Source organism: Dermochelys coriacea, chromosome 2 (assembly GCF_009764565.3).
Source record: "Dermochelys coriacea isolate rDerCor1 chromosome 2, rDerCor1.pri.v4, whole genome shotgun sequence".
Classification (NCBI taxonomy): Eukaryota; Metazoa; Chordata; order Testudines; family Dermochelyidae; genus Dermochelys; species Dermochelys coriacea.
The window spans coordinates 204,768,794-204,795,638 of NC_050069.1; the positions used below are offsets into that span (position 1 = coordinate 204,768,794).

The 26,845-nt window shown below is 41.3% G+C and overlaps 1 protein-coding gene across 3 annotated transcripts in view; it reads right to left on the reverse strand.

The window, feature by feature from the left end:
• Positions 1-8,532: 8,532 nt before the first annotated feature.
• The window catches only part of PLCL2 (phospholipase C like 2), a 175,773-nt gene continuing 157,460 nt past the window's right edge, over positions 8,533-26,845 (reverse strand). For all 3 annotated transcript variants that reach the window (XM_038392111.2, XM_038392112.2, XM_038392115.2), the window contains exons 6-7: positions 23,265-23,374; positions 8,533-9,468 (exon numbers count right to left, since the gene is read on the reverse strand). In XM_038392111.2, coding sequence (XP_038248039.1) covers positions 9,289-9,468; positions 23,265-23,374 — 290 coding nt within the window. In that variant the 3' untranslated portion in view covers positions 8,533-9,288. The remainder of the gene's footprint in view (positions 9,469-23,264; positions 23,375-26,845) is intronic.

The window sequence follows — 26,845 nt, forward strand, 5'->3', positions numbered from 1 at the left end:
TCAAAGTGGTTTACAAATGAAGTTAAACATAATTATCCCCATTATATAGGTGGAGTAAAGTGAGGCACAGAGAGGTTAGGTAACTTGCCCAAGGTCAGGAAGCAGTTTGGTGACAGAGTCCTGAACAGCATCTTGCTCTCTCAGCTCAGTGCCCTAGTCACTGGCCAATGCTGTTGCCTCTGCTAGAAACAGTAAAGAATGCTCCAAGCACATCCTGCCACTGCAAGCAATGGAAAAGAAAGAAGTTACTAGTTAAGAACATAACATGCCCCTGTAAGACAGAGCTCTGCTATCTGCTGAGGCACCAAAGTTTCCTCAGAGAGGAGCTCTTCTTTTATGAACCATAAGAAGCTCATTGGTGCAGAGGTCCTCCATAGCTGGCACCAAGTTCCTCTGCTCTGCTTCTCCTGCCCCAGCTCAGGCACATTGCTCCTCATTGCAAATCCCCACAAAACACATTTGATACATCATGTCTCATGACTCACCTACCTCAGCTTCGCATAGTGCTATTGCCCGGTGTGTCAGGAAGCTGAAGGGACATGTGGGTGGGTGGGTGGGTAGGGCTATACAGGCCAGAATGGGGCTGTGCAGAGCAGTCTGCGGGGGCACTGGTATTTGAAGACGTCTCCCAGGACAGCCTCCTTGGCTCTTTGACACACCATGCAGCATTGCAAGAAAGTGTTTCTACACCAACACCTCACCAAAGGCTCCCTGTGACACTACTGCCTTAGTGCACCAGGGAGCCCAGGCAGCAGCCCGGAGGGAACCCTGCAAGCTCCCCTGTGTTGCAGAGGCAATAGTCTGCCCCCAGACCCTCTGCAAGGCCCCTCCTGGGTATAGCTCCAGTATCATCACCCCTCCTTTTTGTACAAAAGCCTCTTCTGTGCACTCACCAGCCCCTCCACACATCCATGTTTAACTCCTCACTGCTGCCTAAAAGCTTCACAGGCTCTCCCCATGTACCACTCCAATCCAGCATGTTATGGTGTTGTTCCCTAGTGCATCGAGAACTGACGCAGCGGCTCTGAACCCTCCTCTTACCCGCCACACAAGCCTCTTTCCATGCCCAGTCTTTGTGCTCTCAGAACACCTGGCTGCTGCCCAGTCTCGCTCCTTGGCCCCCTAGGGGCTTCTGGATGGAGCAGAGCTGGGGCATCAGAGAGGGAGGTGGAGCAGCATCTGAAAACAGAAGTAGCCAGCAGGAGCTGACAGTTGTCAACGTTTCCTTGCTGAGAACAGACAACTTGTAATGACTAATGGGAATGCGAGCTGGGAATCACCCACCCCCATAATCCCGCTAGCACTGATCAAGCTAGTGCGCTAAAAATAGTAGTGCAGCCATCATAGCACAGGCACTGGCTAGTGGCAGCACAGGGTAACCACCCTAAGAACAAACCAATAGGGTTTTGGGCAGGATTTTACTGGGGGGGCACTGGCTCATGCTGTCACTTGCCGCTGCCTGTGCTACACGACTGTTTTTGGCAACTAGCTTGATAAGAGCTAGCATGAGTATGTCTGCTCAGGTTAGGAATCACACCCCCCAGCTCCAAGTGTAGTAGCATCAGTGCACACTAAGGCCTGGTCTACAGTATCCAGTTATTTTGGAATTAAAACTGATTCCGTCCACACGACCAAACCAGTTTTTTTTATTTAAAGGGCTCTTTAATCAGATTTCTGTACTCCACCTCGGGTTACATCGCAGTTCCGGGTTACAGGTACTATGGACACAATTCGATGTTATTGGTCTCTGGGAGCTATCCCAGAATGCTCCCTTGTGGACCGCTCTGGACAACACTCTCAACTCTGATGCACTAGCCAGGTAGGCAGTAAAAGCCCCGGGAACTTTTGAATTTCATTACCTGTTTGGTCACCATCAGCACAGGTGACCATCAGCACAGTCCACCATCACAGATGACCATGCAGAGTCCACCATCACAAGAGACCACGCAGTCCCAGATTCGCAGACGAGCTCCAGCATGGTCCAAATGGGAGGTACTGGATCTCATCGCATGTTGGGGGAGACGAATCTGTTATGGCAGAACTACATTCCAAAAAAAAGAAACACAAATATGTATGCTAAAGACTTAAATATGTATGGGAAAGGGGGCCCGGCCGTTTGAAAGCATTGAAATGAATGCAGAAGAAGCAGAACCCCGCGTGCCCATAGGCTCACCATGGTTGCCTGCAAGCTTGAATTCTGTTGCCTGGCCGCATGTGATGGCTTACTCACACCAAAGTGGCAGGCACTTTAATATAAGAGGCAAAATGTGACCTTGTACAGAAAGAACATGTGTGTACTATGAATTGCCTTTTTCACTGAGAAAGAGTGTCCCCTTTGTTCTCTAAAATGTATCTTTTAAAATACTACCCTCCCTTTTTCGTTTCTACGCGGCCCCGATCTACTCTGTCCCAGAGGCTGGTCCAGATTAAAAGGCGGAAAAATGAATTTAGGACGACATGTTTGCCGAGCTCATACAGTCCTCCCACACTGATAGGGCCCTGCTGAATGCGTGGAGGCAAACAATTGCGGAGTCCCGTAAAGCATTAAATGAACACACAGGAAGGAAGGATGTGTGTGATGAAAGCAGGCAGGGTGCTGTGGTCAAGCTTCATGGGGGAGCAAACTGACATGGTCCGCTGTATGATGGATCTAATACGGGAAAGGCAACAAGACGACAGACTGCCACTGCAGCCCCTGTATAACTGCCCTCCCTCCTCCCCAAGTTCCATAGCCTCCTCACCCAAATGCCCAAGAACACAGGCGGGGGGGTGGGAGGGGAGAAGCTACGAGGACCAACACACTCAACCCAGGGGATTGCACAGAAAGCAGCAGAAAGCTGATATATCCAAAATTTTGATTTTGTTTCTGGACTTGTCCTTCCCTCCTCCTCCACCGACCTAACCCAGTACTCCCCCCACCCCCGGTCTACCTTCTGATTTCTCTCAATGTGCTGTGCAAGAAATAATAAAGAATGTTTTTTAAACAATTGTGACTTTATTTCCTTACATATATATATAGTGGGCGGGTAACTTCAAGAGAACCAAACACAACTGTTACACCGTACCCTGGCCAGTCATGAAACTGGCTTTCAAAGCTTCTCTGATGCGCAGTGAACCCTGCTGTGCTCTTCTAATTGCCCTGTTGTCTGGCTGTGCGAAATTGGCCGCCAGGTGAGTTACCTCAACCTCCCACCCCTCCATAAACGTCTGCCCCTTACTCTCACAGATATTGTGGAGCACACAACAAGCAGCAATTACAATTGGAATATTGGTTGTGCTGAGATCTAACTGAGTCAGTAAACTGCGCCAGCATGCTTTCAAACGTCCAAAAGCACATTCTACCACCATTCTGCACTTGCTCAGCCTATAGTTGAACTGCTCCTTACTACTGTCCAGGGTGCCTGTGTACGGCTTCAAAAGCCATGGCATTAAGGGGTAGGCTGGGTCCCCGAGGATAACTATAGGCATTTCAACATCCCCAACAGTAATTTTCTGGTCTGGGAAGTAAGTTCCCTCCTGCAGCTGTTCAAACAGACCAGAGTTCCTGAAGATGCGAGCACCATGCACCTTTCCCTGCCATCCCACATTGATGTCAGTGAGACGTCCCTTGTGATCCACCAGTGCTTGCAGCACCATGGAAAAGTACCCCTTGCGGTTTATGTACTGGCAGCCCCGGTGTTCCGGTCCCAAGATAGGATATGCATTCCATCTGTTGCCCCGCCGCAGTTAGGGAACCCCAGCGCATTAAAGCCATCCACAATAGTCTGCACGTTTCCCAACATCACTATTCTTCATAGCAGCTGGTCAATGATTGCGTTGGCTACTTGTATCACAGCAGCCCCCACAGTAGATTTGCCCACTCCAAACTGACTCCCGACTGACTGTTAGCTGTCAGGCGTTGCAAGCTTCCACAGGGCTATGGCCACTCACTTCTCAGCTGTGAGGGCTGCTCTCATTTTGGTGTCTTTGTGCTTCAGGGCAGGGGACAGCAAGTCACAAAGTTCCATGAAAGTGGCCCTATGCATAGGAAAGCCACTGGGAATCATCCCATACCTGCAACACTATGCTGTCCCACCAGTCTGTGCTTGTTTCCCGGACCCGGAATCAGCGTTCCACGGCATGAACCTGGCCCAACGCCACCATGATTTCCCAATCGCCACATGCCATGCTTCTAGGGACGTCTGTGTCAATGTCCTCATCAGTATAGTAATCGCGCTGTTGTCACGTCCTCGTTCGGTTTTGCAGGCACTGCACATACTGCTGGATAATGCACGAGGTATTTACAATGGTCCAAACTGCAGCGGAGATCTGAGTGGGCTCCATGGGTATGGTGCCTGCACAGGTAATCCTGGAAAAAGGTCACGAAATGTAGGAGAGCAGAGTGGTAGCGGAAGAGGTGCTGTTCAGTTCACAATAGCCGAAAAAAGGTGGGAAATGGTTGTCTTCTGTAGCTTTCACAGAGGCAGGAGCCCAGGACAGACAGCATGGAGAAGCTCGGTAGCGTGGCAAGAGTGGGAGAGCGGAGTTAGCGGCGGAAGCTGTGCTGCTCTGTTCACGATGGCCGAGCAGAGTTGGCAGCGGAAGCGTTCGATGAGGAAGAGAAAGAGTAGATACTTATAGAGATTACATAGAAATACGAGAAGAAATGTGAGGTGGCTTCATAGTACCAGGAGAGAAGTGGTGCACCGTACTGCACTGTCTGCTGAAAATAGTATGGTGTCTGCACGCCAAAAAGGCGCAAAACGATTGTCTGCGATAGCTTTCATGGAGGGAGGAGCGACTGACGACACACACCCAGAAACACCTGCGAGAATGTTTTTGCCCCATCATGCACTGGGAGCTTAACCCTGAATGCCAATGGGCTGTGGGGACTGCGGGAACTGTGGGAACTGTGGGATAGCTATCCACAATGCATTGCTCTGACATTCAACGCTAGCCTTGGTAGTGTGAACGCACTCCTCCGAATTCACATGATTTAGTGGGGACACAAAAGACCGAATGTACAAAATTGCTTCTGAAAATTCGAATAGAATAATTTCAAAATAATTTTGTCCTGTAGACGTACCCTAAGTGTATCCACATGGGGAGCTGGTGTGGAGTAGCTAGTGCAGAGTAGCCAGTACATGTCAGCTACTGCAGCCTTAGTCCCCATATCAATAAGCCCTTAGTCCTGCTTTAATAGCAAATCTCAAGGCAACCTTAGCTGTGGAGCAGCTAGGCTGCTCGCATAGTACTATGACTGGCTCGCTCATTGTATGTATACTGTGTATCCATAAGGCTAGTTGCACTTTAGCCCAATTTAGAATCTAGGTGAACTAAACTCCAGCATGAAATACTCTTCACAACATTTTGAGACACATTTTCATACGGGTAAAGTTTGGATGACAGCTTTCCTTTAAAATGTGCACGTCACTTAGGAGTTGCTGGGAGCTACATCGCCATCACTGCAGGCGGCAAGGAGAAAGCAGTATTGTAATAAAATAATAATCACACTGTGGAAACAGGAAATTCATACAGTGGGAAGTTTCTGAACTGTGAGAACATTGAGCTGGCTCTTTACAGATTGTTTCATTTGATTAATACACTGTAGATGCCATTTTTAGTCATCTTGAAAGCACTTGCATTTTTCTGGCAGTTCTGTCATCTTTCTTCTGCTTCGGTATCAAAACAAAAAAATGAATATGGTAACCAGCCATGTAGTGTGATAAAAATATTTATATACAGCATGTAACTATTGCTGAAAGGCCTGATTCATACACTATTATGCATACTAGCTAGGATGGCAGGATTGGTGAGATGCTAAGGTGCATCCCATCTAACACTCATCACTGCAATGAAAGTTGTCAGAACAGGGCATTGAGAGTAGGAAGATAAATAAGAGAAACAGAGGGAACCTGTACTCTTGGCATGAAATCCTGGCCCTCTTGGGGACAGGATTTCAGCTGTAGAACTCAATCTTGAACTCCATTTTGGACGCTTTGTGAAATGGGGGGGGGCAGGAAAGAACTTAAAATTGAGTTTTCCCCCAGGTAAGTCTTCCATTTGTTAGGGGATTTCTAGGATGGTGTAAAGTGGAAATAGTTTGCTCCTATTCCAGCCCAGCATTTGGAGGGGAGGGCATGGCCAGAGCATACTGTAGTCCATGGAAACGTGAGACTGCTTTAAACTATGCTGGAATGACTGAAATTGACTGAAGACTCCAGGATCGGGCAGCCAACCATGTCCTCCTCACCTGCACTCAGTGCTTTCTGAGTGCAACTGAAGATGGAGGTTCCAGTTTAGATTGATACCTTTCCTGGGCAGGGACTGTTCCATCCTTTGTCTTGTGTACAGAGCAGAGCACAGGGTCAATATTTAAATGACAAATAATTCATATGTGAACTTTTTCCTCTGTGCAGCAGCATTTTCTTTCAACTGGCATGCTTCTCTCTGTCAGTATCTTAACGTTGACTATTTCTTACCAGGGCTGAGAAAAGGCAAAAAAAGGCAATTTGGTGAAAAACCACATTCATTTTTGGGAACATTTATCACAATTCAAATATGTACAGAATGTATAATGAAAACAAAGGATATAAAGTTAAAACCAGCTGTGGTTGGCTTTGTTTTGAATACCTAGAAAACAACCAGCAAACGACTTCATTTATAACCTGAAAATAAACAGTGTTAAAAATGGAGTAGCAAATAAAATAAATTGCATTCAGGATACAAGGACTCCTTGTTAAGGAAACATAATTGAAGGAACCACATTGACAACTTTGGTCTTGAATTTACAATGCCTGGATTACCACAAGCATCATTTCAAGTGTAAACACTTAGTTCTTCTAAAGTGCAAGATGCATACGCCCTCTGGATGTCCAAGTCCATCTCATTGTTGATGTGTCTTATAAGCTCATTTTAAGACATATTAGATACAGCTCTGGGCCATGTATGAATAATGCATTAATGTTTTCCATTCAAAGCAACAGAAAGCAATACTAGAATGTAAAATGTTGATGTTTTGGGGTGGTGAGGTTTTTTTAGGTTGAATGAATACATTTTATTTTTAGTTGTGCTTTTTTGCATTACCTAAGCACATGATTTAAACATGCACGTGATAAATGCATCACAATGGAATCATTTTTGGAAATACTAGTTTTGTTTGTGTTGGGTAACTGTACATTTAATAAGCATGGAGTCATGATTAGTTGCAGTCCCATGTACTTTTGGTTTCAAAGTTTAATCCCTAATTTAAAATAACTCATTGGTCAAATTTAAGTCATGCAGTATATTACCTTTTTTTTTCTTTCTTTTTTAGTTTGCTTGCCTTTTGAACAAAGAAACAAACAAATAATATTTTAGGCAAATCTTAATCCCTGAGCTGCTTCAAGGAGATGTGCCTTAGAGAAATGTGTAAATGGAATGAGTACCTGAGATGGCAGAATTCTGATTATGTGTAGTTTAAGAAACAGTCTCATTTATGATGTGTTATAATGGGCCATACTGTAGGTGGTGCAAAGTGATGCTGGCCAGGATTCCTACTGGAGCTTTGTTGACTTGTGGTCGTATTTAAAGGTGATACACATTATAGTGACGTTTTCTAAAGCTACCGGCTTAAATCAAAAGTTGTCAGTAAACACTCACTACAAGTAGGTTATTGAAGTTTCTGATAAATATTTGTTTACAGTGAAATTGTCCTTGTACATCTGTAGCCCAGTTCATTCCTCATTCCCATTTAGTTTGTGAAAAATACATCAGGGATGCATTTGGCTCATGCAGACTAATTTGGTATTAACTACTAATGAGAACTGGAATCAGAGATCTCACAGCCGACAGCCTTGGGAAAGATCACTTAAAGAGCAATAGTGACTATGGGCCATATTCTTACATCTTTATATGGCAGTCAATGGAAGTTTTGCCTAAGTAGGAGCACAATATTTTGGGCTTGCAGTATATGATCTGCTCACTGGGAGTTGAGTGAGCAGCAATCAGCGTCTAATCTGTACAGAATGTCATTTAGAAAAACAACTTCAAAGGGTACTGCATGGAGTGCGTTCAACTTTTTTAATGACTGAAGGTTATCGTGTAATCAGATCCAGGCAGGTGAATTGCTGCCTGTAGGGAGAGCTCCATTAAACTCAACAAGATTCTGTGTAGATGCAGAGGTCCACTCACACAGCTTTCATTGCAGAATCAGGGCCTTGGTTTAGTATAAGTGAAACCACAGTGTGGTGTAAAGTGCCACTCAAGGATTCAATAAAATCTCCCCTGCTGAATAGAAACTGCATTTTAATCTTATTTTTCTTTGAATATAGTGCACTGTGTGATGATACACTGCACTTTATTGTTAAATCAGAAGCCCAAATAGATGGCTCTAGGTTTGTATAACAATTTTATGAGTACATTAGCTACTGTACCTTTATCTAAAATAAATAACAGAAACAGGTTTCTGACAAACTTCATAACTGAGATATCACCTACTATGTATAGAAGAAAATATTTTTAAACTAAAAATAAAGTTAAAGTTTAGTTAAAAGCTTTACTTGCATGGGAGTCATATCACAAAACTTTCTTTTAATGTGAACACTTCACAGAATGAAAAATTATTTACAACACTTTACTCGCAGTTTGGTCACTTCTACATTAGCTATACACATTTGCTGAAGTTCATAGGTATGTATCTTCTTCAAACCTAGGCTATATCAGACTGATTGCACATTTTCCTTTCACATAATGGCTGTCTTATAGTGCACTGAAGAGTCAGTGAGCACTGTCTAGTTACATTCTCCTTTTTATATATGGCTCAACAAGAAAACAAATATTCCCCTTCAAACCCAAATACCCTCAAGTGTCTAAAATAAAATCCACATTTTTTAGGGAATGTGTAATTCATTTTATTGACCTGATTTTCATAAGTTAGGTGCACAATTGCATACCTATGTATTACAAACAATTACTGAATTCTGCACAAAAATCAAGGAATTGCACACCTAATTATTTTGAAAATCAAGCACAGTCACAGTCTAACCTAGGAATCCACCTCCCCTTTTCAGCACACTTTACTGAATTATGATATATTTTACACATATACATTTTGGCCAGCAAGATAATTTCCATGTTAAACAATCTCATTGCCGTCACACGCAGAATTGCAACGTACATTCACAGTTTTAATAGATTGTAATTAGCTTTTCCAGTTGTGCTTTAAAAACTCCAAATATAGTTTTCAATATTAAGTGCAAAGCAAATGTCCTGTGCAGCTACAATTGGTTGCAGAGTTATAAACTCCAGAATTATGAGCAGAAAGTTCCCTCATTCTCCAGTTTCATCACTTGACTTTTCAGGTATGGCCTCCAGGCTTCGACGGGGCTTTGAGACTTCTGCATTTTCAGTGCCTGGTTTATTGAGTCCACATGAAAAAGCGGCATAATGGATTTGTTTCAGATTCTCCAATGTCTCATTTTTAGCATATTTTAGAAGATCAGCTTGTCCCTGTAAGAATAAATACAGTTAGAACACACAATCAATAATAGGATTCTTTTCAGATTTATTGTACAGTTGCCCTGAAGATCAAAACCAGATTACTGTGCGTTAGTAAGAAGCCATGCTGCTTGCTTTCTCTGGAGCCAACTGGATGTATAAACAAAAGAACAGAAACCCTCGCTACCCAACAGCTTTCAGTAACGGAATCTGCTATAGTTTTAACACAGGCTGTTTATTAATGCAGACAGATGTGAATATTCACTTGTACACCTTTTGTTTTTTGGTTACCAGCAGCTCTCTTCACTCAACGTTACCCTGGTGATAAGCCTAAATAAGGGCTAGTGTCAGAGAAAGCTGTTGTGAGAGGAGCAGAGAGGACTGAAAACTCAGCGGGGTTACATCTATGATGCTTCCAAGGAATTGTATTTGTCCTTCTGTACTAGGAGGAGCTTAAGGAGATGCTCAGAGAAAGGGTAGGCCTAGAACTTTGACAGCAGGTCCTGTCCTACAGAAATTGCTTGGTGGAGTTATGCGATCATTATCTAGGCTCTCCCTACTTGCAGCTGTGCTCAGGAAGAGCCAAAGAGGTGAATCACCACGAGTCAATGCTGCTACAAATAGCTATATGCTATTTACATTGCAGAAATCCATGGGCTGACCATGCTACAGAGAACAGCCTCTTCCCTGAGTCCCTGCACATAGAAGACTTAACAGTACCCATGTAGAGAGACTCTTGGGCAAAGAAGACTCTTGCACTCTCTGGAGGGCCACCCTTTGCTTGCTGAAGTAAAACAGGATAAGCATACCAGATCAGTATAGAACTTGCTAAAGAATGTTACGGTACTGACACCTACAACTGATGAAAAATATTTTCATATGGAATCAGAATGTACCAAATTATTTCTGTTTGAGCCACACAAATGGAAAACATTGCTGTATACAAAAATAAATAAATAAATAAATAAAAATCCTCCTTGAAATTGCAATTGGCAATGCATGTTCCACCTTTGGGGAGACAAGTAACAGAAAGTTCAGCTACTGGTTTCAATAGCGTTTTGATTCTTTCCTCTATTAAAGGAAACCAGGACTTTTTTTATTTTCCCAAACATGACAACCAAGAAAGTTAATTTAAAACATTCCGGTAGAATAAGTGAGTCATAGCAAGAATGCATCTGTTTCTAGCACAAGTTATGTGGATTAGTTAGAATGCACTTTTAGAACTTTAACCAGGCTGTTTATTATAGGTTGTGCTGGTAGCTCGGCCTACAATTAACCTTGCCTGACACTCCCCATTATGAGACTTTGTTGCTTACAACTATGTGAACCTTTAACTGTTTGGGCTGAAATTTTCCATACTGCGTGTCAGCCTCAAGCTGATTTTTTTTCTAAAAAATTTCAGCCAAACGGTTCAGCCATTTCCAGGAACAAGATTACAAAAGTGGGTTTTTTTCTCCATGTTAAAAAATTCTTGAGACCTTTTCTTTGAATGGCTCTAGTGTTCAATATTTTAAAGCAAGGACTTGTAATTTGGCAGGGGGATGGCATTTGTATCAGGGATGTGCCTTTTGGAGTGAAAATATGCTCAAGTTTGGCCAAGTTATGAGCGTTTGACAACCTGAAGTTTGCCCATGCTCAGTAGAGATTTTATCAATTTCAGCAGCTAAATTTCCAGAGAGTCTGTCCTCAGGGAGCATGCACCTGCATATAGTTGTGCACGTTCTATCCAGCCCAGGGCTACGACTGTGAAGCCTGGCTTTCTCTGTAATGGCTGCTCCCAGTTACTTTGGGCGGAGTGGGGTGGGCCCTAGAACTACGAGCAGGGAGATGGTCTCTCCTGTGCTATTAATGACCATGCTTCTTCCCATGCCTCGTGGAGGAGGAAGCTGCCTGATTCAAATGTAGAGGGGACAAGAGCTGGACCAGGGGGAGAAAAGGAGTGGATTGGGACAAGGAGGCTGGCAGTGGGGGAAAGAGAATCTGGGACTGGGAGCTGGTGTGGTTGGGCAAGGAGACTGGCTGTGACTCTTTGGGAGAGGACACTGGGAGATGATGAGAGAAATGCAGTGGGGCTGGGAGATAGTTGGCTTATCGGGCGAACATTGAAATCAGACAAGGGGCTGGGGAGCAGAGGGACAACTGGGACTGACTGGACACAAAAACCAGGACTAAGACCTACTACGGGGAGCTGAGAAAGCTGGGGTGCTGGGAGAGAGTAGGGACTGGCTAGGAAAGAAGACTGGGGGCTGGGCTGGACAGGGTGACTGAGATTGGATGACAAGCCTGCAGGAGAAGACTAGGACTGGGAGCCAGTGAGTGGGGTAGATGGAATGAGGACCCAAGAGAAGAGAACTGGAAGTGGCTGGGCAAGAAGCCTGGGACTGGAAGTGGTGGGGGAGAAGAGGAGAGACTGGAGTCTCAGATAGTGAGCCTGGCTGGAGAGACTAGCAAGGAGACTGGGCCGGTAAGTTAAGAAGAACAGTACTGGGGCAAGGAACCAGGAGTGGAGAAGAGACAGGAATGGGACAAGTTGAAGCGAATGGTGCAGAATGGGTCAAGTTATTGGGGGCGGGGGGGCAGTGGAATAGGCAGAAGAGTCTCTGCCCACTAGAGCACACTCCCATCCAGAGCCTGAAATGGAACCCAAGATTGCTGAGTCTCACTATTCCTTTGCTGTCAGAAAATATCTATGAAACCCACTGGGAAAAGCGTGCCTCTCTCCCTGCACCCCACTGCTAGTCCACACAGAGAATGACAACCAGCTATTGCTATCTGTTACTCCATTAACTCAAGTGGGAAAGGTAAATGCAGTGGATCTAAAGATTCCAACCCTGCTGATGAACCATGTGGTTGTCAATATGATGCCACAGGATGGATTTTTCCCCCCAGTTTTCTTGTTTAAAAACCTAGGAAATTATACACAAACTCTGTTAGAAGTCCACTACTGAGATTGCAAAGTAAAGCACTTAAACGTTAGGAAATGCCAGAATTAGGATTACTTCTGCACCCTTAATTTCCCCACTGGTGCACAGGGAGGTGTGACACAGTCTTTAATTACATGATCACTTACTGTTTTTCCAAAGGACCAATTTTCAAAGCTTCATAATTCTTTCAAATGAATTCAATACAGAACAATACAAGTCACCGTCCCTTGGTAAGGGCTATTACAATGACACATTTCCTTTCTTTGAGCCCTACCATTTTGGCTTTGGGGATATTCACGAAAAGGAAGCAAGACTTTTAAAAAAAATGCATAGATTAATTGATTTCAAAGCTAGAGAAGACCATTGTGACCATCTAATCTGACTTCTTGTATAACACAGGGCTCCACTGAACTCCTTCCATCCCCCCAAAATGTTTGATAGTTGGCAAGTCCAAATAAGCCAAATAGCCTTTTCTGACAAATAAATCTACCCTCTTCAGCTTCTTTTCTTTTAGCACTGTTCTCTTCTGTCTTGCCACCATGATAACCAGGGGGGTTGTAAAATATTCCATATCTCCAGATGGAACTTGGTATTTTCTGTTCACCTTCCTGGATGTGGCGGCAATTGTAGCTGGGGTCTGCTATAGTGATTGGGCTGAATCCATTATTGCTTCATTTATAGGCCAGGCTACCATCCCAGAGTGGTAGATTGCAAAATATTCACTAGTTTGTGGGTGGGCTCCTGCACCTCCTCCAATGGTAGCTGGAGTACTGTTGTTTTTTTCCCCAGAGGTCTTAGAACTCCTTAAAGTCATCTAATTGTGGGGCCCTGAGGGGAAACACTGCTTCACTCAGAGATGATAAATCAACTGGTCTTGAGGAATCTATTGAGGAAGGGCTTGTTTCCTCTTGCTCCTCCTTATGACTATGAGAGACTTGAGTTGGTGGAGGTTCGGGTGCTGCTTGAGTTACTGAAAAAATGAATGAAGGAGCCTTAACACACTATTTGATCCTGATTCACAAAGTGAAGTACTATTATATACAATTGATTGCCAACTGGAATATATGTATGCTCTGAAAATCTATGCTGCAAAACCTAGATATATGCAACACCCATGCACTCCAAAATGAATGCAAACCTAACTGATGGCTCAAACAAGAATGAGATGCACACACCATAATCCAGAATGAGTTAAAGGAAAACAACATTCAAGGAAACAAAGCGATCAGCTACGTCAACAGTAACCTGATCTTTAAAGGCAACTCAATCCTGGAGCCTGAAGCAATTCCAAAACTAAACCCAGATGCTGTTTGTTGGCTGTATGGCGATGTCAGTTCTACCAGCCTTTCACCTCTGAAGAGTTGCCTTCAAATCTGGGTTAGGTCAAAAGTAAAATGAGCTTAATTCTCTGAATCTACTCTCCATTGGAAAACTATCCACATAACCAAGATTTACTACCATCAAATCTGACATGGTAGGGAACCAGTTTGGGAATGGGAACAATAAGGGGTTTGCATGTCACAATTGAGGAAAATTGTGAGGAAGCTGCTGTCCTGGACTGTAACCACTGCTGTCCACTAAAGAAAGGAACAACAGAATAAAGCACAGTATTCTATTTCATATACAGAATACTCCTGCTAATCCAAAACCCTGTTATCTGAACATCCACATTATCAAAAAGAAAAGGAGGACTAGTGGCACCTTAGAGACTAACAAATTTATTTGAGCATAAGCTTTCGTGAGCTACAGCTATCTTCATCTGATGCTTATGCTCAAATAAATTTGTTAGTCTCTAAGGTGCCACTAGTCCTCCTTTTCTTTTTGCGAATACAGACTAACACGGCTGCTATTCTGAATCCCCATTATCAGAATCCCTTAGCATGAGATAGATGAGATATCTGCCTCTACAGCGTGTATCTCATGCTAGGGAATAAGGAAGAGATTTGGATAATGCAGAGGTTTGGTTAAAAGAGCAACCTCCCCATCCCAGCTAGGACAGTGAGGAGAAGGAGCCCCTGGCCATGGGGAGGCAACCCCGATGCTGAATGGCTCCTGTGGCAGTGCAGGGAGTCCTTTGCAGGCCACACAGTCAAAGGGAGTAAGTGCGTGGGGCTGTGACAGAGGAGCTGCAGAGGGCTCCCTGCACTTCTGCAGGGCTGTGGACACTCAATCCCTGCAGACGCTGGCTGGGGGTCTCTGCTCTGCCTTGTCAGGACCGCAACCTCACCCTCGCACCTTGTGCCTGCAGGCATTGGCTGTCACCTGCTCTGCGGCAGCACATGGAGCCCTTTGCAGCTCTGCTGTCAGAGGAGTGAGTGAGAAGGGACAGCAGAGATCCCCAACCAGGACTGTGAGGAGGACAATGACGAACCCCCAGCTGTTGGTGAAGCCACCCCCGATTATCCAAATAAAATGCATGTTACAGGCATAACTGGGAGTATATTGTACAGTAGACATTCATTAGTAGCAACATATCGTTGCCCTTTTGCTATGTTGCTCCTATGTGGCTGTAGCTGTTACAGAGCATGTCGACAATTCACAGTAGGGACAGTGTTCCTGTGGGAAATGTTGCTCATAAGTCGTGGTTGCTCTTACAAGGTATTGCTGCAAACGATCATCTACTGTATTAACATTGGTTCACATGTCACAAAATGAATTTAGTACAGTATTGCTTTGTGGCCCATCATGTAGTAATTGCTTTAAAGGACATCAAATTTCAACAATGATATTCATTTATAAACTGTTAAAAAAGAGGACATGAGTTAATATACAGTATTAATTACATTTCCTTAACCAATTTAAGTTCTCATTTGCCTGAATTCTACCCTAGAAGAGCAACTTCATCAGCATGGAAAAGCTCGTGCTTTGCTTTGATATTTTCAGGTATGAGCTGTAATGTCAGATCTGAATAGAAACTGAAAGGTAATTAAAAAAGGAAAGGGTTTTGTGTTTATCATCTCCCTACATCTGTGAAATGAGATGTTGGCTTTGATCCAATGTGACAACAACAAGTAGAATGTCTCAACGGTTTTACATTTGCTTTACTCTGTACCTTCTCCTGAAGCTTGTTTTTTTTTGTCACAGATTCTACAGTACCATGTGTCTGTCACTATTATTACTGTATATTTTACTTTTAAAATGACTTGTTGGACAGAAACTAAAAAGGAAGTAGGAATGTAAAGAAATGGAAGGGCAGACACCACAATGTGGAACAGCGCTGAGCCACCAGATTGGCTGGCTCAATAGGGTGCTCCGATGTATATAGTCTGTCTAAAAGGCAGCAATATTTGAATAAGAAAAGGGTTGGCACTGGCATCTTGATAAAATGCATTGCATAATCACAGGTTTCAGAGTAGCAGCCGTGTTAGTCTGTATTCGCAAAAAGAAAAGGAGTACTTGTGGCACCTTAGAGACTAACAAATTTATTAGAGCATAAGCTTTCGTGAGCTACAGCTCACTTCATCGGATGCATTTGGTGGAAAAACCACCAAATGCATCCGATGAAGTGAGCTGTAGCTCACGAAAGCTTATGCTCTAATAAATTTGTTAGTCTCTAAGGTGCCACAAGTACTCCTTTTCTTTTTGATAAAATGCAGTTCATCTTGACTTGTGTGTGTGTGTGTGTGTATGTATGTGTTGGTTACACTGTGCAACTTTTCTCTAGTGCAGGTATTTGTGCTGCTTCATGGCTGTGCAGGTTCTTACACGTCCTCCCTTCCAACAGAACAGTAAATTTTAGGCCACTTAGGGGCCATCTCCAAATAATCACCATTGTTGATTGTAGGTTGGGATGATTATGAGGTGTAGGGCATGGAATTGATGGTAAACTCCACAGTTGTTGGCCATCTGAGAGAAAAAGCATCAAGCCATCAGTCACCTGTGCTGATGTGACTTAGTCTGAGGACACCCCCTTGCTCTGAATGAGAAATAGTTGGTGTAGGTGCCACAAGGTAGATCTTGGAGCTGGTGCTACCACATATTCTGTCTTTGATCAGCTGGGGGAGACCAGCTGTGTGTCCTTTCCAGGTCAAAGAGTTCAGAAGGAGTGGCCATCATGAGCAATTCTTGTGTTTAGGTAAGTTTTGTTGCATTATATTTTAAAACGTTGCAGTCTTGTAGCCATTTTGAATAAACAAGGAGTTCATGCTGGCATTTGGGTGGGGCCTCAACAATTGACAAAGGGTAATTTTAAGTATATTTATAAATAGTATTTAGGTACAGTACCTGCCTTATTGTTTCATTGATTATAAATGCTTTGCCCTGTATGGTCTCACATTCATTATGTGAAATTTGTACCCATTGTGCTCAAATTAGCAATAATGAAGAGAAGCACTATTCACCACACACACATACTCCAGGATTGTCTGCACCACAAAACCTGCAAGTTTGAACACAGTTCGTCAATACCTGGGAGCTAACCCACGTTCAGTACCAGCTAAACTACTCCTAGTGCTGCTGCTCATTGTCAAGATTTATTTTTTGTAGTGTAGACAAGCTGCATGTGAAGAACATCTGAGATATATTTGACAAACAGAATCTCTAAGTCTATGGGTGAAATCATTCTGTGGTTTAGAAAATTGTTGACATTCTGTGACAATAATGGCTTCTGAACCCAAGTGCTGGTGACTGAAAGCAGTTTCCATCCTACTTGTACTTTAACAGTAGCTTAACATCAGAAGAACTTTCGTGTTTAATATTTAAAAAGGATGTTTAATATTTACATTGCAAAGTTCTTCTGGTTATTAAATTTTTATGTTTAATCCCTTTAAGGCTTTCCTGGACTTTGACGGGGGACTATTTATGAAACCATCTGGGACAACCTTTAAATACATCCAGCCTTTCCATTTTGTGCCTCAGTAAAGCCAAAGAACAGTTGCTAAGGCCATGCGAGCAGTCTGAAGGAGCTGAGGGATGTGGAAGCAATGTTCTGAGCTGGACAAGAATGAGTACACTTCTATCAGTAACTCCTTGGTATACCAAGGATGAATTTGGCCATATAATTACGGATTAGGAAGCCTTGGGAATAGTGGTTATAATACGTATTCAATTCAAAGGCTGACTGTTTAATAGAGAAATTATCAATTTATTTTATTATTTTATTCAATTTTCCACTATGTCAGCTGGAGTTCAATTGCACCAACTAAAGAGAATCAATATCTATAACTTGAGGGTGAAATACAGCTTAATTTGTTTAGAAATTACATCAGCTGTGGCCTATGGTCCTGACCTTTCCTTATGAAGGAGCTGAGATTGACTCTGGGTTTTCAGCATGAGGATATTTTTGTAGAGTTGTTCAGATTAACTTGACTTTGCTTTATTATAAGAGGTTATGCTTTTTGCTTAAAAGAAGTAGGCTGATTTCGAATAGCCATGGGGAAATACAGAGCAAATAAAATGAACCTGTATTTTTTATTTTTCCTGCCTGATGCATAAAGATAGCCTCAAAAGGTATGTCTATACTGCAGGGGCTGGAGGGACAGTCCACAGTAATAGTTTTTAATATTTAAAAAGTGCTTTCCCCATAGGGTACTGATCATACCCACACACATATTATGGGGCATGGACACTGCATTTAGTAGATGTACTGAAAGGAGCTCCCTGCATCCTCTCCAGTCTCAATTGTTCCTGTCAGACCCTAAATTTATGATTTAGTACTTTGACCATTACACTCAATACCTTGAACTACATGTAGTTCCTTCCTAATATAAAGTCACAATATACACCTTCATGACCACAGCTCACACCTTTTCTTTAGCTCACAATACATGCACTACAGTCACTATTGAATCTCCATTTAGTGTGGAATTAGAGCACTTCCAAGAGTGAATTAAAATCATATTACCTAATGACCCTCCCCTTACAGGTGAAGAAAATAATATCAAACTTCAGTGGCATTATACTAGTTAAAATAGCTACATTATAAATATAATATACAAATAGAAAGGTCAATCTTTTTTTTCCAAAAAAGTGACACCTCACAGAAAGATTGTAAGTGTAAAGTAATAATGGCAAAGAACTTTAATATCCTCTGATAAAGGGTGGTTTATATACATCATAATTATTATTGTATATGAAGTTTCTGAAGTTGGTAAGAATATCTATTGGTTTTAAAGTTCATAAGAATGTCACTTGTTTTTCAAACTTCTCATTAGGATGAATAATTAGAAAATGCCTTTTTAGTATATGGTAGTGGTGGAAGGGGCAGATTTTGCAATGTTCCTGTGGAGTACACAATAAATATAAATGAAACTAGAAACCCACCCAGCACTGAAGGAGAAAGAAACCCACACAATGTTTGCTTGCCAGCAATATGCAAAACAAGAATAGTGGATTTAAAATTAATTATGAGGTCAGTGCCTACCTTAGAGTAACTTTAGAATTAATTACTAGTGTCCCAAACAAAGTAGCTGGACTTTTATTATTTGCAGGTCACTTTTAAGAACGTGGACTTGTCTTTTCCTTTACCACCATATGAAAACCAAGGACATACATACAGTGTCTTGCTGCACCTCCACAGTCAGTGAGCACCTGGGTCTCTTCACCTTTAATGATGTACAGTGGATTTTTCACAAAGATACCCACATGCATTATTTTTAAATTATTTTGAGGGGCTCCACAATATTGTACCCTTCACAACACAAGCTCATTATGCTCATATAACAAAAATATATTTAGAGGAAGAAATAATTATCGACATTCTATCCTGTTTTCCAGATTTGGCAAAAGAATTGACATTTGTACCTGACACGTCTAGAGAGTTAGAAAAGAAAACGCTAATATCTGAACTGTGATGGTTCTTAAAAGTTTTTCTTTGAAGCGGGGTGGGAGCTGGCTGAAGCTAGTACACAGTAAATGCACTCAGAAGTTTAAAATCTCTAACTTCCTTTTTTTTTTTAAACTTTTTAATTTAAACACCAAAACTTTTCAAATAATAAAAATATATAACCACATTTCACAAGACTGCCTGGAGATTTAGAATACTAATTATTTCACTGTTCTTCAATTAAGTATTATAGATGGATATATATCAAATTCCAAGCAGCTCTGGTCTCACCACAAAACTGTAATTGATGGATCAATGGGAAAAGTAGCTGAATGAATATGTACATGCTGGAGGCCTGGGAATCAGTTGTGCTAGAAGCCAAAAATGCTTCCCTCTGTCATTAACAGAAACGCAATACAAACTACCTATCAGGATATATTTTACACTAGCATGAATAATCCCCATATATCCCAGTACACCAGATTTATACTGGATAAACTGTGCACAAAATGGACTAGTGTTCTAAAAGAGCGAGTTTTTCAAGGAAATGCATGAATATAAATCCAAATCCTGCCTCCGATGTGACACACAAGTGGTTAAATGCTGTCCCCAGTAAGTCAATGGAAACTTTGCCATTGACTTTAATTGGGTCAGGATTACACCCAGCACATTTAATGCAAAGGAAACTGGCTGGGCTGAATCCCTGTGTGAGGTTGAATCAACAGATCATAATTGCTGGAACCTTGGAAAAATGACCCCGGTTTCTGGCTGCTCAGACAACCAGTCTGGTTGTGCCTGAACTTGCTGTATCTCAGCCCCACAACTTTTTTAGTTAGAACAAACACACTTTATATCGTCTTTGTTCAGCTACCAAAATTTGGCATCTGCTGACCAAATCCTAGCTGTAAATGTGCCTAACAATCTAGGTCTAATTTTTCAGAAGTGTCTAGAGATTCTGGGTGCTCATTTTGAAACAATTTAAATGTAACTATGTTCTGAGCTCCTCTCTGAAAATTAAACCCCTACCTCTAAAGTGTTTCCACCTGGGCACCCAAAAATGGAATTACTAGTCATTTTTGAGTCTTGGCCCTGGTTCGCACATGTTCAACTTGCAGCTAAAATAACCAAGATCTACAATAACTGTTGTCTACACTGCTATTAGCTTAGCGACCCCTCATCCTTTTGATGGAGGCAGGTGAAAAGGACTAATCTATGTATGGAAAACACTGAGGTCACTAAATTAGTCTGTTCCTAAACAGATGAAGTATTTAAATTTGAAAGATCCTGGAACTTTCTTTAATATTATGAAAACACTATAAACAGTTGTAGTCAGCCACATGTTGGCCATATCTGGGTCCCCAGCATATTGAGACCTACTTATCTGTACCTTTTTACTCCAGTATTTTTCTATTTTGATATTTCTCTTCTAATCACACTGTAATATTTAATGATGTGCTGAACTCCTCTGCTATAAGGTAAAGTATTTTTATTTATTTCTGTAACCAACTGATGTTTTTCTGTGATTTGAGAGCTATTTTTCCTCTTTTATTTTTTGTTCTCTTCTCTGTAGAAGCCTCCTATTTATATATAGACACCAACAGGTCTTTTGGGTAAGAGAAGTCTGGAATGAGGGTAATATCTTGACTTTCCATGAGAATTAACTCAATGACATATTAATATATTTTCTATCTCTAACTACTAGGAACTGATAGCACTTTGAAAAGATATACTCACTAAAAATGAGGTGTAAATCAGAGCTCCCATATAGATACAGACTTTGGTCCAAGTTAACACTTAAGCTTTCTTCTGTTATGGCCTATTATTGGATTGGATTTAACATATACTTTATTTCTTTTTTTCTGAATAAAAATGCGCTGCTGAATTAAAAAAATGCTGCATAAATTTAATTTTACTTTGCACATGTGCTCTCATCTAAGCCTCTCTATTCAGAGAACAACCACCACCTGGGTTGAAACGGCCTCTACTATTTAAGACATTATGTACTTCAGTGAATTGCCCTATTGATCATATAAAGTTGGCTTTAATTTTTAAGCCTCTCTCATAGAGCACCCTCTCAAGTGGCATGGTAGTGTATCATGACAGTACCACATTTAGGGGCATCAGATTTTTTTTACGCCTTACTCTGAAGTATCTGAGACTGGTTCAAGTCTATGACTGAGACCTGGATTACCAGAGTTCAAGATGAGAGAGATCTATCTGTCTTTCATCTTCCCCATCTGCAAAATGGGGAGGATAATAATAATTAAAGGGCTGCTGTGATTGTCTAATATTTGTAAAGCACTTTTCAATAATGTTTTACATCTTCACTGTGGTATATCTCCATCATCATTCTTCACCCACAGAGACAAGATATTGATGGGATGGCTCATTGGTCTGTTTTGCTATAGCATTTTCTGTGGCACAAGTGGTACCCTTCTGCAGATGGGAGTTCAGTGTGGGAGAAACATTAAAGAGTTTTGTCCCCTCAGAAGGAAGAGCCTGCCACCTCCCAACCTTGTTGGTCCCAAGGGCATGGCATGTGAGGGTGACAGGCCTTCAGTACTGTGAGTGGTCAGGTCTACCATACTGCTCCTCTGCTCCACCCCCAACCCTAACATCATGGCTCCTGCGGACATTGGGATGCCACTGACCAGACACTGCAATTATAGAAAACCCCCTACACTCTGAGTAGGATGCAGACATGAAGTCTAAGTTAGTGTTGCTTCAGGCAGTATTAAATTAGGTAGGAATAGCTAAGCTGATCTTTGATGCTCAGGACAGAAAAGTGCAGCAAATAACTCCTTCCCCTCATGCCCCCCACAATGTTGGACCATGATCCCCTAGTGCATCCAGAGTCCCAAGACATAGGGAAATGATGCTTCAGTTCCTCCTTCACCCAAGATCCACCAGATCTAGCAGAAGCTGCAGGACAATCTGGCCCCTTTAGCTTTAAACAGAACTTGGAACCTTACCGACAGAATTTATTACCTGTGAATGCTCTAATGAATCTAACCTATTTTTGTTTCTCCCTAGAGTTGGGCTCAAAGAGGACTTTTGCCATCTTAAATACTCCGAAAAGCACAGCCCAGCATCTGTCAGCTGAAATGGATAGCAAGTGTGGGAGAACAATCTGTGGGTGATGGTTTTGTATGTAATGTTTTTCTATAATGGGTATAACAACACGTGTGTGGGGAGAACTAAGCTGAGAAGGGGGTAGAAGGAAAATTTATTTTCAACAATTAAGAGGGTTTAAAAACTATGCATTAGAGGGAGAAAGAAATGAAACAATTTTTGTAATTAAAATAGATTTTACAGTTTAATGTAGGGATGAGGTACTCAGCTGGACAGGAATCTACTAAATTTAAATAGAAAACTATTTAAATTGAGGCTGGAAGGACTGAATTGGAGAAAATAAGGGAGACAGCTGTGATTACTATCAAACTATTTTATTCTTCTGTGCAGAAAGACTGTAGATGACAATTCTGCATTTTAACTATTTGAGGTGTCCATTTGAAAACTGTTTATACTACATCACTTCATGTTCAGTCAAAATGTAAGCAATATGTGCATAAGAAAAAGCAGAGGGAATTTCTAAATCAAACATACTCAGTTACTCAAATCAGAAGTATTAATACATTTATGTATACATAATTAAGCACTATTTATTATAGATTACAAAAGATCAACACTTGTATTTACTTCCTTTCTTGATCTGCATTTATCTCGATACTGCTTCTCCTTTTCAAATCATTGAATAGATTTTGAACAACTGCTTAGCCTCTTCAGAGCCCTATTTATTCCACAGAAATCAATAATCATTGTCTGATACAGATATTCAGGACCACAGGGGACCCTGTTAACATTAAAAGGTTTTTATAAAGAACATATCAAACAAAAAACCCCAAAGAACTTACAATGGTAAAATTCAGTGTATTTGTCTAAATTCACGTTGACAGCCTGTTACTCTTTCAGGATAATTGAGCTAATTTATAATGATAGTAAAAGAAATGAAATCACATCACATAGTGACCACTAATTAGCTACACAAGACAATATAATTATAAGACCAAGTGTGAATGGAATAAATAACATAATTGCCAGCACCAGTGAAGAGACATTACCTTTAAAATTGTAATATTCCAGGTAAAACTCTCTACTGCTTTTTGTAGTTTCCTTTCTTTTAAACCTTCTTTTGCTCCTATATTGTGTAGGTTTTCATGGAACTCCATTGCTGTGGAGGGTGAAAAAGATGAATTTAATATCTTTGTATTTACTCTGAATTTTCATGATGGTAGAGTTAGATTTTCTAGAAACATTTCATATAAATAGCTTCCTGGAACTGCTATCAAAAGCTTTGATAAATCTGAACTGGAATAAGGCAAAGATGAGAGACTGAAAAGAAAGTCGTAATGAAAAAACAAATTGAAGGACGAGTGAAAAATCTGCACCTTTTTATTCTATACTGGCAAATATTCATGTTTTCAGTCATACAAACGTAACCAACATGTCAATGTACATTTATTCTCTAAGAAAAAGGTAGCATGTTGTAAGTTATTATTGGGTTATATAAAAGCATTACCATCTTTACTATACAAAAAGCCACAGTACTTGCAATCAAATTCATTGTACTATATATAAAGGTCTTTTTGTGAGTTGCTGTAATATGGAAACAGTAACGTCATGAAATGTTATCCTCTGACAAACGTATTTTGCATCTTGGTCTTTTTTGCATTAAATCTAGATAATGGATAATTTGACAAAACCATTGCATTGTTTATACCAATGGACAGATGGAACTTTTCTTTAAGAAATGTAATTTATGTCCTACATTGCTGTTATTTCATGTCATATATGGTAAATTTAGAATAAAAATACTGATAGCTTCTTCATACAATGACAGAATTGGCTCCCCTCATGTGTCCAGGCAGTGCAGCTAGTATAGTTCTGCTGCACAAAGGAAGGCAGGATGCAGGGTGGCACTCCATCTATGGCTATGTCTACACTATGAGCTAGTGGTTTGATTCCTCTGCTTGTGTACACATACTTGCATTAGTTTGATGTCAAGTAATTGTCTCATTGCCACACTGTAGCCTCAGGTTGGAGATTCAGGTCCATACCTCTAAATTCCCTGACTCAAGATGTGGTCCATAATGTACAATACTGTAGTAATGTCATGCAATAACATACAGATATGAACAAGACACCCATTTTTCCTTAATCCCATAGTCCCGTTGAGGTCAGTGTGCCTCTTCAAATGTTTAAAGTTGAGTGTGTGGACAAGTACTTTTCTGGATCAAGACCAGAGAGTTCAGCACCTGGCCAGACTGAGCGCTATGTGAGTTGCAGAAGCCCCCTAGTAAACAGGGCACCAAATGGCTGCTTGTTTTGCTTGTGCTTCTGTCTGGCCATTTCTTGCATTACTACTAGCTAAAAACTGATAACAAAAAGAGTAAGAGATAAGTGACTTTAAATTGATGGGGGAAGACAGAGATGGGAACTAAGGAGGAAAGAGATGGTTTCTCATCAAGAAATAAATGAAATGGGAAACACATATTTGCACAAAATCATGTAAAAATCCCTTAAACTAATATAAACTTGTAGTGAAAACTTATCTATAAAATTAAATACAGAATATATTAATTGGAGACACAGAAAACATTGTTTTTGCAGGACATAATTTCTTACTTTTTTTTTTACAAGTGCATGTTCAAATTTAGCTCTCATTAAGATGTATGAAATGAATCTAGTACTCAAGCAGCTTTAATTACTTTATTATTCTAAGATCATTAATATTTTGGACTGTCTGATTGATAACAGACACTAGACTACACTAAACCTGAATTATTAGATTTTTCAGAGCTGTATTCCTGTATATACCATCTGTCTAATCCACAAAGCACAAGTTACCTACCTTTTCTAGCTTTGCTGACAGCTGTCAAAAATGGACAACAAGCTAATGTTTCTGAGAGATTATGAGGATTACATATGATACCCAAGAATGCTAAGGCAACTTTCAGCTGTTAATGATTCACTATGTTTGTGCAAGGAAAACCCCCAGCAAAATATATAAACACACTGTTACTCTCAGAGAGTAAGAATATCTGTTTTTTTTCTTTGCTAGGACCAATCTTTTAGCTATGAGAAAATGCCACACTTAATTCAAGCTATACTACTTCTAAGAAGGAGGGTTTTTTTTCTTGATTTAGGCTACAACTCATTCCACGCTACAACTCTAATTCAGCACATCAATGTAATTAGGGTCAAACTGAAACATTTAGACACAGGCCTGAATAGGAATAGGGAATAATGTGGAGCAAAACTGTCACACGTGGAGTGATGATGTTTCAGGGTAGTACAATCTCACCCTGAGCAGCCAAGTGCATTTGGAATAATGCAATCTGCTTCATTTAGTGCAGCTGGCTCATTGTGCATGCTGATAGGCCACTGCATCACTGCCTCTCTTGAGTCAATGGGCACCTCTGGAGGCACACATAAATAAGCAGTAAAACCATGAGAGGCCTTTACGTGGGCCACTCAAGGTTGGGTGAGAGGCTCCTTGCATTCCCCCCAATAGCTTCAGCTGGGTTTGTGACGATTTATCTCTGAACGACTTTTTATAAACCTATTGTCATAGTATCTGGGCTTAACTGGTAAATTAAACACCACAATCCATTAATTAAAATGGCTCATAGTATAGTATAACGCTTCCCAGAATGAAAGATAGCTATCATTATTAATAAGTAAAAACAGCAATATAGCACTTCTGCAGAGCTACTCAGATGCTGGACTGAGTGATGTGCCAATTAAATACTTGACTGAAATGATGCATCTGAAGGTGCAAACTCTGGCTCTGGCAGACCACCAGAGGGAACTAGCACTCCAGGGATCCCAGTCATTACGACAGCACATAAAACGACATACAGTCCATAAAATAGCTAGATCCAAAACCATAGCAAACCTCATAAATTAAAACCAACACCTCAAATTATTTCAGAAGGAGGTGAGAAGCCAGTGCAGTTCCTGGAGCAGAGATGTAATATGCTCACATGGACCGATTACATTATTAGTGAACTTACCACATTCTGTGCTAACTGAAAGCTCTTTAGTGGTTCCTTATTATATTAACCATTTTAACTGCACCAAGAATAAACAGACTAATTTGAGCATGTTCCAACTTCTCTCAAAAGAGAATTATTTATCAAAAGATATTATTACAAAAATGAGATCCTGCTAAACAGAATAGGTAGGGCCCTACCAAATTCACGGTCCATTTTGGTCAATTTTACAGTCATAGGATTTTAAAAATTGTAAATTTCATTATTTCAGCTATTTAAATCTGAAATGTCATAGTGTTGTAACTTAGGGGTCCTGACCCAAAGAGGAGTTGTAGACGGGTAGCAAGGTTATTGTAGGGGGGGCTACCCTTATTTCTGCGCAGCTGCTGCTGGCGCTGCCTTCAGAGCTGGGCAGCTGGCGAGTGGCATCTGCTGGCCAGGAGCTCAGCTCTGAAGCCAGAGCTGCTGTCAGCAGTTGTGCGGAAGTAAGAATGGCATGGTATAGAATTGCCACCCTTACTTCTCTCCAGAGCTGGGCCCTCAGTCAGCAGCCACAACTCTCCAGCTGCCCAGCTCTGAAGGCAGCAGCGCAGAAGTAAGGGTGGCATGGAATGGTATTGCTGGTATTGCTGCTGGTGGGGTGTAGC